Raw genomic sequence first — 12,545 nt, forward strand, 5'->3', positions numbered from 1 at the left:
GTGATTCACATTGAATCAACTTGTTTTGCTGAGTCCTTATTCGTTCCAACACAAGTGTATGTTGGAGGGTGTACATTTCACTGTCCAAGAATGAAAGTCCAAGAACATAGGGAACCACAGTTCATCAACCTGCTGTTTGGTATAAAAGTCATAAATTCTGCATGCTCTTCGGGTTACTGATCAGTCATATTTTTGTCATTAGGACAGGCACACAGCCTGTGTGAGAACTGAGAACTGAAATCAGAATGGCAATGCCCAAGCGATTAATGCACGGGAATTTAATTTTTTCAAAACACTTACAAATTGGCGTAACTTTGCTTCCATTGAATTAATCGGGAATTTCAAATCACAGAATCACAGAATGGCTAAGGTTGGAAAGGATCTTTGGAGGTCATCTGATCCACCCCCCCTGCTGAAGCAGGGCCACCTAGGGCTGGTTGCCCAAGAATATGTCCAGATGGCTTTTGAGTATCTCCAATGATGGAGACTCCACAAGCTCCCTGGGCAACCTGTGCCAGTGCTTGGTCAGTCTCACGGTATGAAAGTGTTTCCTGATGTTCAGAGAGAACCTCCTGTGTTTCAATTTGTGCCCATGGTCTCTAGTCCTGTCACTGGACACTGCTGAAAAGAGCCTGGCTCTTGGACAGGATGCTGGGCCAACTTTTCTAGACCGTGTTTTTACCAAGAAAGGTTGGACCAGGTGATCCTTGTGGTTCCTTCCAACCTGGTATTCTATGATTCTCTTTACCCTTTCTCCAGGTGTTTATTATGCATGCTGATAAGGCTCCCCTGAGCCTTCTCTCCTCCAGGCTAAACAGGCCCAGATTTCTCAGCCTTTCCTCATGTAAAAGATGCTACAGTCCCTTCAGCATCCTAGTGGCTCTTTACAGGACTCTCTCCAGTGTGTCCATATCAGGACCCCAGGTCTCTTTCTGCCAAGCTGCTTTCCAGCTGGGCAGCCACCAGCATGTCCAGGTGCCTGAAGTTTTTCCTGCCCAGGTGCAGGACTTTGAACTTCTCACTGTTGAACTTCATGACGTTCCTGTCAGCCCATTTCTCCAGCCTGTTGAGGTACTTTCTAGATGATGGCAAAACCTTCTGGTGTATCGGCCACTCCTCCTAGTTTGTTGTAATCAGGAAATTTGCTGAAGGTACACTCTGTCCCATCATCCAGGTCATTAATGAAGACTTTAAACAGGATTGAACTCCGTATTGGCCCCTAGTGTACCCTGCTATTTACTGGCCTCCAGTTGGACTGCATGCTATTGATGACTAAATTCTAGACCTGTTTTTTCCACAGATTTTCAACCCACCTCACTGTCTGGTCATCCAGCCCGTACGTCAACAGCTTGTCTATGAGGATCTTATGGCAGACAGTGTAAAAAGCCTTACCGAAGTCTAAGAAGACTTCTTGTGACTAAGAAGACTCGTTCTTGTGACTAAAAACCTGCAGCAGAGCTGTATGAGGAAGAAGCTGGAGAGGCCTAAGTGGTGCCACAGAAGGACTGGTTTGCTCCATTCTTACTGGGAGCATAACGTTGTTTTTTGTTTGTTCATTTTTTGTTTGTTTGTATGCTTTTTGTTTTGTTTTATTTTGTTTTTGTTTTTTTTTTTTTTTTCCAGGCAAGAGTGCATCCCCAGAAGCTATTTCAAGTGTGAAGGCAGATCTTTCCAGCTTTGAAGACAACATTGGCAACAGTTTGATTTGAAATGGAGAAAAGTATTTTTTATTTTTCCATGTTTTTATCATTGTAATTAAAGGTACATTATTCTTTAGCAAACTAATTTATTTTCATTTCCATACAGCATATCACCACATGGCATCACCTGAGAACCCTCTATGCATCTGTACTGCAGTTCTCCATCAGATGTACATCTTATGTAACTTTGTCTCAGGTTGAGCTGTTCCGTTATATTTGTATGTGTGTGCATTCAGGGCACTGGTGCAGGGGTAAATTGTGCAATGGACCCTTTGGATGGGGCTGTGCTGGAGGTGTGGAAGGTCGAAGTCCTTGTGCATGTATGTGTGTAGGTCAGTGTATAACCCTTTGAGGTCTGGCCCAGAGACTGACACTGACCTCTTTCATTGAGGGGAATATGCAGAGGTGTAGGGAAGGCCTGAATTAAATGGATTTTGCTCTCTCCCTCCTGGGATTCATCTTCACAGTGACCGCCACCTTCCCTTTCAAAAAGTCACTGAAAGTCATGACTGCTACTTTCCATTATGATGGTGTGCTTGGACTAAAAATCCCTCACTGGATTCAGAAGTACCAACCTTCCCATGTGGGACTAGTTACAATGATATTTCATCTGGCTGTTTCGGGAAAAGCAGATGGCTAAGAAAAGCTTAGGAACGTGGCACTGCACAGACTTCATGCGTCTTTGGGGGGACCGTAAACCCAAAGGAGGGAGAGATGTCCAGGTCGGAGGTAGAAATTCCAGGGGGAGGCTGGAAGGTGAACCTCTGCAGGAGGCTGGTGAAGAAGAGGAAGAGCTCCATTTTGGCAAGAGTCTCTCCAACACACATCCTCCGCCCTGGAATAAAATGCAAGATGGAGCATAGGAGAGTCAGTAGGAACTGCTTCTAGAGATGTTGTCAGGGCCTCTGAGCTCTTGTGGAGGGAGTTAAAGATCAGACTCTTTGTTAAAGCTGGACCTATGCAATTATTAGGTACAGGTGGAAGAAAGGAGGAGAGGAGAGGGAGGAGAGGAGAGGAGGGGAGAGGAGGGGAGAGGAGAGGAGAGGAGAGGAGAGGAGAGGAGAGGAGAGGAGAGGAGAGGAGAGGAGAGGAGAGGAGAGGAGAGGAGAGGAGAGGAGAGGAGAGGAGAGGAGAGGAGAGGAGAGGAGAGGAGACCTCTGGGAACAGTGTAGGAGGCCAGCTCCAATGGGAAGAGAATCTTAGATGTCCAGTTCACCTCAGAATGCTAAAACCAGAATGCAAAATACCTGCTGAAAAAGGCATGAAAGCATCTTTCTTTACAAACTTCCCCTCCGAGTTGAGGAAATGCTCAGGGTAGAAGATGTCTGGTTTCTCCCACTGTGATTTGTCTCGCAGAACAGAAGCCAGTAAGGGGACGATGTAGGTTCCCTGCAAGCCAAGGCAGAACTGTTACTGCACTGAGGGTGGAGTTGCTGTGACCATCAAAGCAATGGTGAGTGTTGAAGCCCAAAAACTACACTTTAAGAAGAAAAGTCCTGCGAAAGTATCTGTGAGAACCCTAGGGTGAGTGACCGTTCTTGGATGCAAGCAAGACTTGAAAGGGGGATGTGTCAAATGGGGGACAGAGGGAAGGAAAGGAGTGAGGAAGGCATCTCACCTTGGGAATGAAATAGCCTTTGAGGGTGACATCTTCAGTAGTCTCATGAGGCAAGTTCAATGGCAAGATATTTGCAAACCTTTGAACTTCATGGACGACAGCATCTGTATATGGCATTTGAGATCGATGCTCGATTCGTGGTGGGTTTGATCCTATCACTTGCTCTATCTCTTCTTGGACTTTTTCTGTGAAAGGAATAGGGGTCATATATAGATAGATCACTCAAATGTCTCTTTCTTCTACCAGGAATGTGGGGGTGTGAAGAATTCACTTTTTGTCCAGCCCTGTTCAGGGTGGAGTTACATTTGAGGTGACCTGATGAGAAGGAAGCTGCTGATTGCCTACTTTCCACTTACTCTGAATTTCAGGATATTTCATCATGAGCAGAAGGCCCCAGCGCAGAGTGGTAGACGTGGTCTCCATACCAGCTGAAAACAGATTTCTCACAACTGCAATTAAGTTTTCATTATGGAAATATCCATTGGCCTTTCCATCCTCCTGGATATATGAAACAATCATAATATCAGCTGATTAAAGATTCAATAAAGTACTTTTTCTTTGGAGAACAGGGGATAGCTTTCACATGCAGTCCTCAGGGAGGAGTTAAGTGTAAAGTATAAGAAGGTTTTGAGGGGATGCCTTGAGAAACCTGCACACTCAAGTCAACAAGGGTCTTCTCATGGGTTATGTCAGTGACAGGAATGTTTTGGAAAAGAGTGAGCAGTCACTGGGGGCCACCCATGTGATGCAATCATTTGCTTCAGAGGTTTTCTGTCTGTGGGGTATGGAGGGTAAGGTTTGTTGGGAAGAAGAATAAATTTGCAGTCAGAGCTGGGATTTGACATGAAGTCCAGAGGTACTGGGCCATTATGTTGACTTCGACAACCTCTAGCATCAGAAGAGAACCTAGAAGTGTGGTTCATTTTCCCCTGTAATCCAACAGCCAACCCAGACTTTTGCTATAGCTGACTTGGGCTCAAATCTCATGACTTCATACCATGTAAAAGTGAGGGCTGGGTACAAACACTGCCACATTTTTACAAGAATTGTAAAACTAGATTTTGGTTGAAGTGGATAAATGAAATCTTGTGTGAGTTGGCAACTGAAACTGAGAAATACCTACCAATGAGTCTTGGTTCCCTGGCTGTTTCTGCAAAGGGGAATGTGAGTGTAAAAGAGGGTCAGGAACACTGGGGTACAGAGAGGGATTTTAAACTACAGATAAAGACAGCTTCTCCTAGTTTGCTTGCTGATTAGTGTTTGGTGCTTTCCTGATAAATGAAGTGGGGAGACATAAAAGATGATTGTCTGTGATCAATATATCTCCTAGCTGAAATGACTGCACAGGCTTTTAGCCTGACCACGGATTTTGGTATGACTTTTGCACATGTTGTATCTCTTCTAAAGGACATTTGTTTATCAAGCCTTGAAAGGAAAGTGAGGAGATTTGAAGAAGCTGCTGGGATTCAATTACCTCTTGTTGTCTCACAAGGAAGGAGTCTATGAATGTCCTCTGGTCGTTTCTGTCCAGGGTTTTGAGGCGTTCTATGAAAACAACCTCAATAAAAGCTTTCATTTCTTTTGAGTTCTGAATAAAAATTTTGTGGTTCTTCAGGAGGAATCCAAGGACTGGGAATATGTTGTATATCTGAAAGATGCAGAGATGGCAAGGAAGAAAAAACACTCGCTAAGTAGATGCACCACAGTTCAACAATGTGTATTAAGAGAAGCTTTTACAGAAGATGGTGCATAGCCTTATGCTCATGATGCAAAATGTCACTTTCTTCTTCTTCCCTGGCCGGCAGTGTGAAATTGTTAATATGTGTTCCCCATGGTATATTACTCACAGTAGTCAATAATGGTCTAGAAATCCCATATTTGTGCATCTGTCCTTGACACAATTTCTTACCTCTCCACTTCTAGACAATTCATCCTTCCCTTTCCACACTGGTTGAAATGTGAGTCTCAGGTTTAAGAGACAGTTATGGACATTCCCGCACTGGTTTTGACCTTATTGTTTATAACTGGAGGTGGGGAATAATGACCAACTTCTACTGCTGAGACACAATCATTGTATCACAGAATCACAGAATTACATATTGTTCAATTCTTCATCATGAAAGGGGGAACTGACAGTTTACCAGGCTATGCTGCTCAATTAAATCCATAAATAGCATCAGAGGTGCACCTTCTGCCGTTTCAGGGTGCATTTATCATGAAGAGATTGATGTTTTGCAATGATTGGATTTGGAGAGGTATATCATTGTGTTGTGTAATCATGCTTTTACAGAGCAATATTCAAACCATATGAATTACCGAAACTGATGGAGATCCAAAAATCCTGATATTCTCATTTATCAATGACAGGAGCCTTTTGAATGTGGGGTCTTCGTAGTCATATCGTTTCCCAAGCAGTATGGATACGATGACATTAGCAACAGCAGCATTCATCATCAGCGTCATCTCAAGGGGCTTCCCTAGGGTGGGAAAAGGAGGTGCAAACAACCAAGTCATTCTAATTAATTAAAAAAGCATGCAGAAGCTTGGTGAAGTCTGTGACATAGTAGGCACAGAGCTGGCAGGAGGAAAGACTTCCCCATCTCAGAGTTAACATGTCCCATTTTGCCTGACTGTGAGTCTTTTGTGCTCCCCTCCATTTTCTTCAAGATTATTGCATTCCTGGTTCTTTGTGGCCCTTCCCAAGGCTGCTTTGTTTGGGCATACATTATATTAAATTTTTGTGATATAAGGGAAACTCTCAACATTGCCACTTCCTCATCGATGCCATCCTCAGTTGTCCCTCGCCACTATTCTTTGAGAATTGGACTGTGTCCCTTCAGGTCCTTTAGGTACAGTTTCCTAACTCAGTAGCATTTGGTCACACAATCTTTCCTGCTGGGGTTCTCAGTCCTACAGCTTCTAAGTCCCTCTGGTACTTTGCAGCTTGACAAATGTTCAAGGTGAGGACTTGACGCCTGAACTAGAATGATGATGTAGAAATCTGTTTTTAGCCCAAGTCTGCTTGGACAAAACAGCTGCATGCTGAAGTCCTGTTGTTGGTAATTGAGCCTAGTGAAATGTGTAACTGGATGTTCTGTCTCCTACTGGAAGGACTTTCCGAGACATGTGACTTTAGGAATAATGAGTTTTTTAGCACAGGTATGTAAGTCCTCGCAACAGACTTCTGCCTCTAAATCAGTTAAAGCTGCTGCACATGGGGAAACACATTACTCTTCTCAGAAGTACTCTTTCATGTCTGAGTCCATGTTTGACTTCGACTGCCTCAATGAATGTTTTTCATCTGCATGTCAGGCAATTGCCAGGGAGAGAGGCAGAGACAGAAAGCTCACATTAACTCCTTGAAGCTTGGATGCTGGAGAAAGGTAGATCTCTGAAAGAGAGACTCTTCTTCCTTGACCCTTGGCATCTTTGTAGGAGGCTTGAGGAAAATCAGGGTGTTACAAAGGTAAAAAATCCCCCCACCTTTCTGTGACTCAATTTCATCTGCCAGGCATCCACACTCTTCTACAACACGATCCTCTATGGCCTTCTTGCCCATTCCAAAGTCTCGTAAGGTTGTAAGAGTAAATCTTCGCATGACTTTCCAATTTTCTCCATCAGAAAATACAACTCCTGAAACAAAAATTGAAAACACAGAAATAGAAATTTAGTAATGAGAGCAAAGATTCCTCATATACCCTGAATCCTAGTAAAGAAGGTGAGTGGTGGCAGGAAACCTCTGAAGCTCTCAAGGCTTGTTGTGTCCTCAGGTAGAATGAAATAAAGAAAGACATGTCAGGAGAAATCTCTGAGGGAAGCAGCCACCATTTTGAGTTCATGAGGTGTCTGATGTGCCCTGAGACACGAGGGCTTTTGTTCATCCTCTGGGATATCAGCTGGGATGATGAAGGTGCTCGTTAACCTTAGGTTGCCCTTAGGTGAGCTGCACCCTCACCCAGGAGTGTCTTTGTTCTTTCAGAGACTAAAGAGTAAAAGAAACCTCAAATATGGTCATCTATTCTGAAAATTTCCCCACTTAGTGGTGGTAATACCACTCCCGTACACTCTAAAAAAGCTGCAGAGAATTCTCAGTGGAATCTTCAGAGAAGTTTCTGTCAGGCTGGTGCTGCTCTTTAGTCTCCTTTCACCTATAATACTCTCTTATTCTTGTTTGGAGTATTGTTCAAAAACCTGTCCCTAATGAAGAAAGAAAACATTTAAAGATAGGTTGGCATTTAACAACACATTGGTTACTCAGAGCTGGTCACAAGATACAAATGTGCTCACCCTAGCCTTCCTGTCTGAAGAAGACAATCTCTCATGTCCCTGCTTCCATGCATCCCGTCAATATGGGAATCAAAACATCACATTCAGGGTCTAACACCTGTGGAGGGTGAAATCTGCACCAGAAGAGTCACAGAATCACAGAATGTTAGGAATTGGAAGGGATCACGAAAGATCATCTAGTCCAACCCCCCTGATGGAAGAGGAACACCCAGATGAGGTTACAAAAGAAGGCATCAAGACAGGTTTTGAATGTTTCCAGAGTAGGAGACTCCACAACCTCCCTGGGCAGCCTGTTCCAGTGTCTGTCACTCTCACTGAGAAGAAGTTTCTTCTCAAACTTAAGTGGAACATCTTGTGTTCCAGTTTGAACCCATTACCCCTTGTCCTATCGTTGGTTGTCACCGAGAAGAGCCTGGCTCCACTCTCGTGACACTCACCCTTTATATATTTGTAAACATTAATGAGGTCACCCCTCAATCTCCTCTTCTCCAAACTAAAGAGCCCCAGCTCCCTCAGCCTTTCATCATAAGGGAGATGCTCCACTCCCTTCATCATCTTTGTTGCCCTGCGCTGGACTCTCTCCAGCAGTTCCCTGTCCTTCTGGAACTGAGGGCCCAGAACTGGACACAATATTCCAGATGTGGTCTCACCAGGGCAGAGTAGAGGGGAAGGAGAACCTCTCTGACCTACTGACCATCCCCCTTCTAATACACCCCAGGTACCATTGGCCTTCCTGGCCACAAGGCACAGTGCTGGCTCATAGTCATGGTCTCAGAAAAAGAGAGAGCTCCTTCTGGAGAAGCGAGCTAAAGGCTGGGATTATTGTTTATTCTCTCTTAAAGAGAGATTTATTATCTCTTAAAGAGAGATTTATTCTCAAATATAAATTGAAGTGGGAAATTTAAAATAAACATTCATTAATATCAATCGCACAAGGAGTATTTGGAGATAGTGTTGCTGATTTAATAGACACTTCCCCGCCAGCTTGTATTGGAGAAAGTCTCATCCTTCTTTGCAGAAGGCAAGTGTAGGGAGAACAGAACAGCACACTCACCTCTTGTTTTTCCTCCTCCTGTTTTTTCAGAGATTGGTATTTCAGGTCTCCCCGCAAAAGCATCCGCCTGCTTCACCAGAGCTTCCTTCACTGTGTCATATCCTGATAGCACCACCACTTTCCTTGGTCCCATCCAAATGCTGAAGACTGGACCATAAGTTTTGGATAACTAGTGAGATGAAAGGGATCATTAAAAGATGATATTTAGCAAGCTCAGAATACTTGGGGTTTTTTTAGCAGGTTTAATGTTCACTCTCGTGCATGGCACTGACTTTTCATTCACTGTCCAAAATGTGATCTGTAATCTTCTGTTAGGTACTGGAGTACACAGAATTTTAGAGAGGCTAAAGGAAAGGCTGAAGAGCAGACATCCTTGGCACTGTGTTCTTTTGAAGAGAAAAATGCCAAGTGAATTTCTCAGTAATTGTGGCAAAACCTGTTCAGTTTCTGCTATACGAATCTGGACAAGCAGCTGGCATAATGAGTAAACAACTCTTAAATACCTGGAGTTGCTGCCTTTAGGAGCAAGGTGCAAAAGCTGCAGCCACAACCAGGCAGCAATAGACGGCATGGCTCACACAGGAATGAAATCCAGGAAGTTAAGAATGTCTTCATTTTGAGTTATGAGATAACAATGTCCACTACATGGACTCTGTATGTAACTTGATTGAGAAGCTAAGAACTCGTAGAGAACATGTTAGTACCAAGGAGACCAGTTTCCAAGGTGGTAGTACCTCAGGACACATGAACTGTTTGAAACTCTTGGGCTTGCTGTTCACGGCTTTGAGGCATGGCACAGTGAGAGGACCCCAAATATCCTACACTATCTGATTGTCACATACCATCTTCCCTGGAGTTTACTGCCACTAGATATGAAAGAATAAGCAATGTGTGTTTGTTTCCTACTTTGATCTGGGAAATCAGGAAAGTTCCTCCTTTGTGGTGAGGATGAAAGGAGAGGATCAAGAAGCTGTTTTCTACCAGTTCCCTGATTGCTGAGTCCACCAGACAGCCTCCAGAATAGTCTGATTTCATCCCTAAATGTTCCAGAAACCCCTGGTGGAAGTTCTTGTAGGAACAAGGGATGCATGGTTCCTCTCTCCTGGTTGCCCTTGTCTGGAGAGCCCCAGCATTTCCTTTGCTCCACAGAAACAAGTCAATTCTCTTGATGACATGGCTAGAAATCAGTTCCTCTGCACTGACTCAAGACCATGCGATGGGAAGAGCAGTTACTGCAGAGAATTAATTCTGTTATGTTTGCATCTAGCTGTCCAGATAAAAGTTTGCATCCTTTTTTTAGGGGTCAGTGGCTGCCCTAAACAGACAGCTCTGAGAAAAAGAAACAACAGAAGTTACCTCTAGCATTGTCAGGTGAGGTCTCTTCAGATCCATGATGTGCAGATTTCCAATGATGGGTAAAGGCCTGGGTCCTGGGGGGAACTTTTCTTCCATGTGGCTCTTCCAGACATTTTGTCTTTTCAGAATCAACAGGAGAATGAGTATAAACAGTAACCCTACAGGAACCAGACTGATCCAATTCATCGTTTTTGAGCAGAAGTTTAGCTGAGAAGATCAGAATTCAGGCAAAGAGTGCAATCTCCTGTCAGAAGTTGAGAGTTTCAAGCATTAATGGCACATCTACACATACAGAGATATAAGCTTCACCTCTAAGAAATGGTAGAAGTTCCCATCTGGGGTTTTATGCTAGGAGAGTCCCTACTGGACACTTTCATGGATGTGTGCACCCACTTTACTCAGTGCTGGTTACTGTTTAATGGGTGATGTCTAAACTAGTCTTGTGCTTTGGCAGACATGTCTGTGGGCATAAGTCCAATATAGAAACAGCAAGACAAACACTTGCTTTGAACTGAGGTGGAAGCAGAAAGGAAGGATTGGTACTTAGGCTTTGCCTTCTCTCTTTTTGGAAGATGTTGGGGATACCAGGTCTTGACAAGAGAAGAAGCTTAGATGATTAGGGATATGGGACAGTTATGAAGATTCCTCTCAAGTGGCCTGAATGTGGATTTATGGCTTTGATGCATTGTGGGTCCTATAGTAGCAAGCTGCATTGATCAGTAATGCCTGAGAGGAAGAGCTCAGTGTCAAAATCCTTTGAGCTAGCTGATTAATTTGTTGTGACACACACGTCTTTGATCTAGCAGGAGTTCAAACACAGTGAAATGTAGAATCAGACTGAACTGACCAAATGGTGAGGTCTTTGTTGATCTGATAGCTTCATTTTCCTTTAAAGTGATGACAAGGGACACATTCTCTTCCAAAACCAGAAGCTGGAACAGGTCAGATAATCCACACCTTACATGTTCCTGATTTTCACATAATGGCTGAGGTCATCTGGTCCAACCTGCCTGCTTGAGCAGGACAACCTAGAGCCAGTTGCACAATAGGGCCATATCTTCAGCTGTGGCACTTGCCTGTGACATCCGACTCAACAGCAATTTCAGGAAGAGAGGTGGAGAGAAGAGCTTATGTGATTTTCTCTGAATGAGGAGCCAAACTGAGGGGAAACTTGAGAAAAGATGGCCTCTGGTGGTTCAGGAGAGAGGGCTGAAATACAGACTGACTTGTATGTCTTAAGGTCTAAGAGAGTGAGCAGCAGAGAAGGAGGTGTTAAAAGAAGAAACCATGGAGAAGAAGAAAACATCCAGGGTTTTCGTTGAGACTGACCAGAGATGAGCTGCAGCCTCCAGAACGGTGTTTGGAAGAGCCTTCTAGTAACGTTGTAGAGAACTAAATGGTACATGACCTTGAGACAGGAACATGAAGGCTGTGTGAGTTAAGTTGCCCAGGCTGAGCCTCTTGTCCTTGACTCTTTAAATCATCAGGATCCCTGCAGAGATACAATCAAAGGCTCAGGAGAGGGTTTAGGCCCCCAGTGGATTGCGATGTGGAGATCTAGAGGAGAAGAACGCAGGCACCTGGCTAGTAGCCTGGAAGAGGAGCTAGAGCTGTCCTACCCCAAGTCTGCTGCTGTCCCCGGCGTCTCTGGAGGAAAGACGAAGACAGTTTACCTACTTGGAAGGTGTCCAGGCCTATGTCCAGGTGTGTGCTAGTTTGCTTATTTCTACTCCACCCCCAAAAAGGAGGTGAAAAGGTACTGAGAATGTCATTCTTTCCACATACGTCTGGGATTTAACTATTAACAAAGACTGAGTCAGATACTGACCCTTGAGATCTGAAAGGAAGCAGCAGTTCTGAGTTCATTCCTTAAAGACGTGCCCAGGGTAAGGTCTGTGCAGAGCTTAAGAACAAACACAGCATTTATTTGTCTCTGTAAGACTCTCCAGGTTACTGGAAGGGCACTGTGGGATCTAGGGACGTCTCTTGAAATACAGTGAGAGGAGGCAAACCCTCTCACCCTGTTGCCCTTGTTTGCTCAGTCCTGTTGATTTCCTCCAGCAGGTTCCTGCAATGCCAGCAAGCAGTGAGTGAGCTGAGCAGGATGAGGTTTCCACAAACACGAGCAACAGCTGTAAGTGTGTCTTCCCTGCTTGGGAACATTTCCCCTTGGCCTAATTTTGAAGCACAAATTCAAGATCCTTCTTTGGACCAATATTTGTGGCTCCTCCAAGGTCTGACAGGTGGTGTCACTGGACACATATCTTGAACCAGATGAGTTGTTTCTAAAATGTTAAGTTTATGATAGTCGAATACTTCACTGCTCCATGGTGTTTTACATGATGAATGAGGAGAACTAGGTCAGGTTCATCTAGGAACAGGAGAAAATTATTGTGGTGCTTGGTAGAGCACGACTTGGTAGAGCAAGAGTCATTCTTGTCATTGTCCCAATTCTCCTCACCTAACATGAACTCAAAAAAATATTCAAAACAGATGCAGACACAGGGTTCATTTGCCAAACTTGCTGGAA

The 12,545-nt window shown here is 44.1% G+C and overlaps 1 protein-coding gene across 1 annotated transcript; it reads right to left on the reverse strand.

The window, feature by feature from the left end:
• Positions 1-2,347: 2,347 nt before the first annotated feature.
• On the reverse strand, positions 2,348-10,284 carry LOC309438123 (cytochrome P450 2K1-like; the record flags this gene model as incomplete). Its single annotated transcript, XM_082049061.1, has 9 exons — positions 10,016-10,284; positions 8,660-8,828; positions 6,802-6,951; positions 5,635-5,795; positions 4,793-4,966; positions 3,675-3,816; positions 3,319-3,503; positions 2,948-3,089; positions 2,348-2,535 (listed from the first exon to the last, which is right to left on the reverse strand). The coding sequence occupies exons 1-9, from the start codon at positions 10,199-10,201 to the stop codon at positions 2,348-2,350; spliced, it is 1,497 nt and encodes a 498-aa protein (XP_081905187.1). The 5' UTR covers positions 10,202-10,284.
• Positions 10,285-12,545: the final 2,261 nt, after the last annotated feature.

Source organism: Streptopelia decaocto (genome assembly GCF_964273445.1).
Source record: "Streptopelia decaocto genome assembly, chromosome: 3".
Lineage (NCBI taxonomy): Eukaryota > Metazoa > Chordata > Aves > Columbiformes > Columbidae > Streptopelia > Streptopelia decaocto.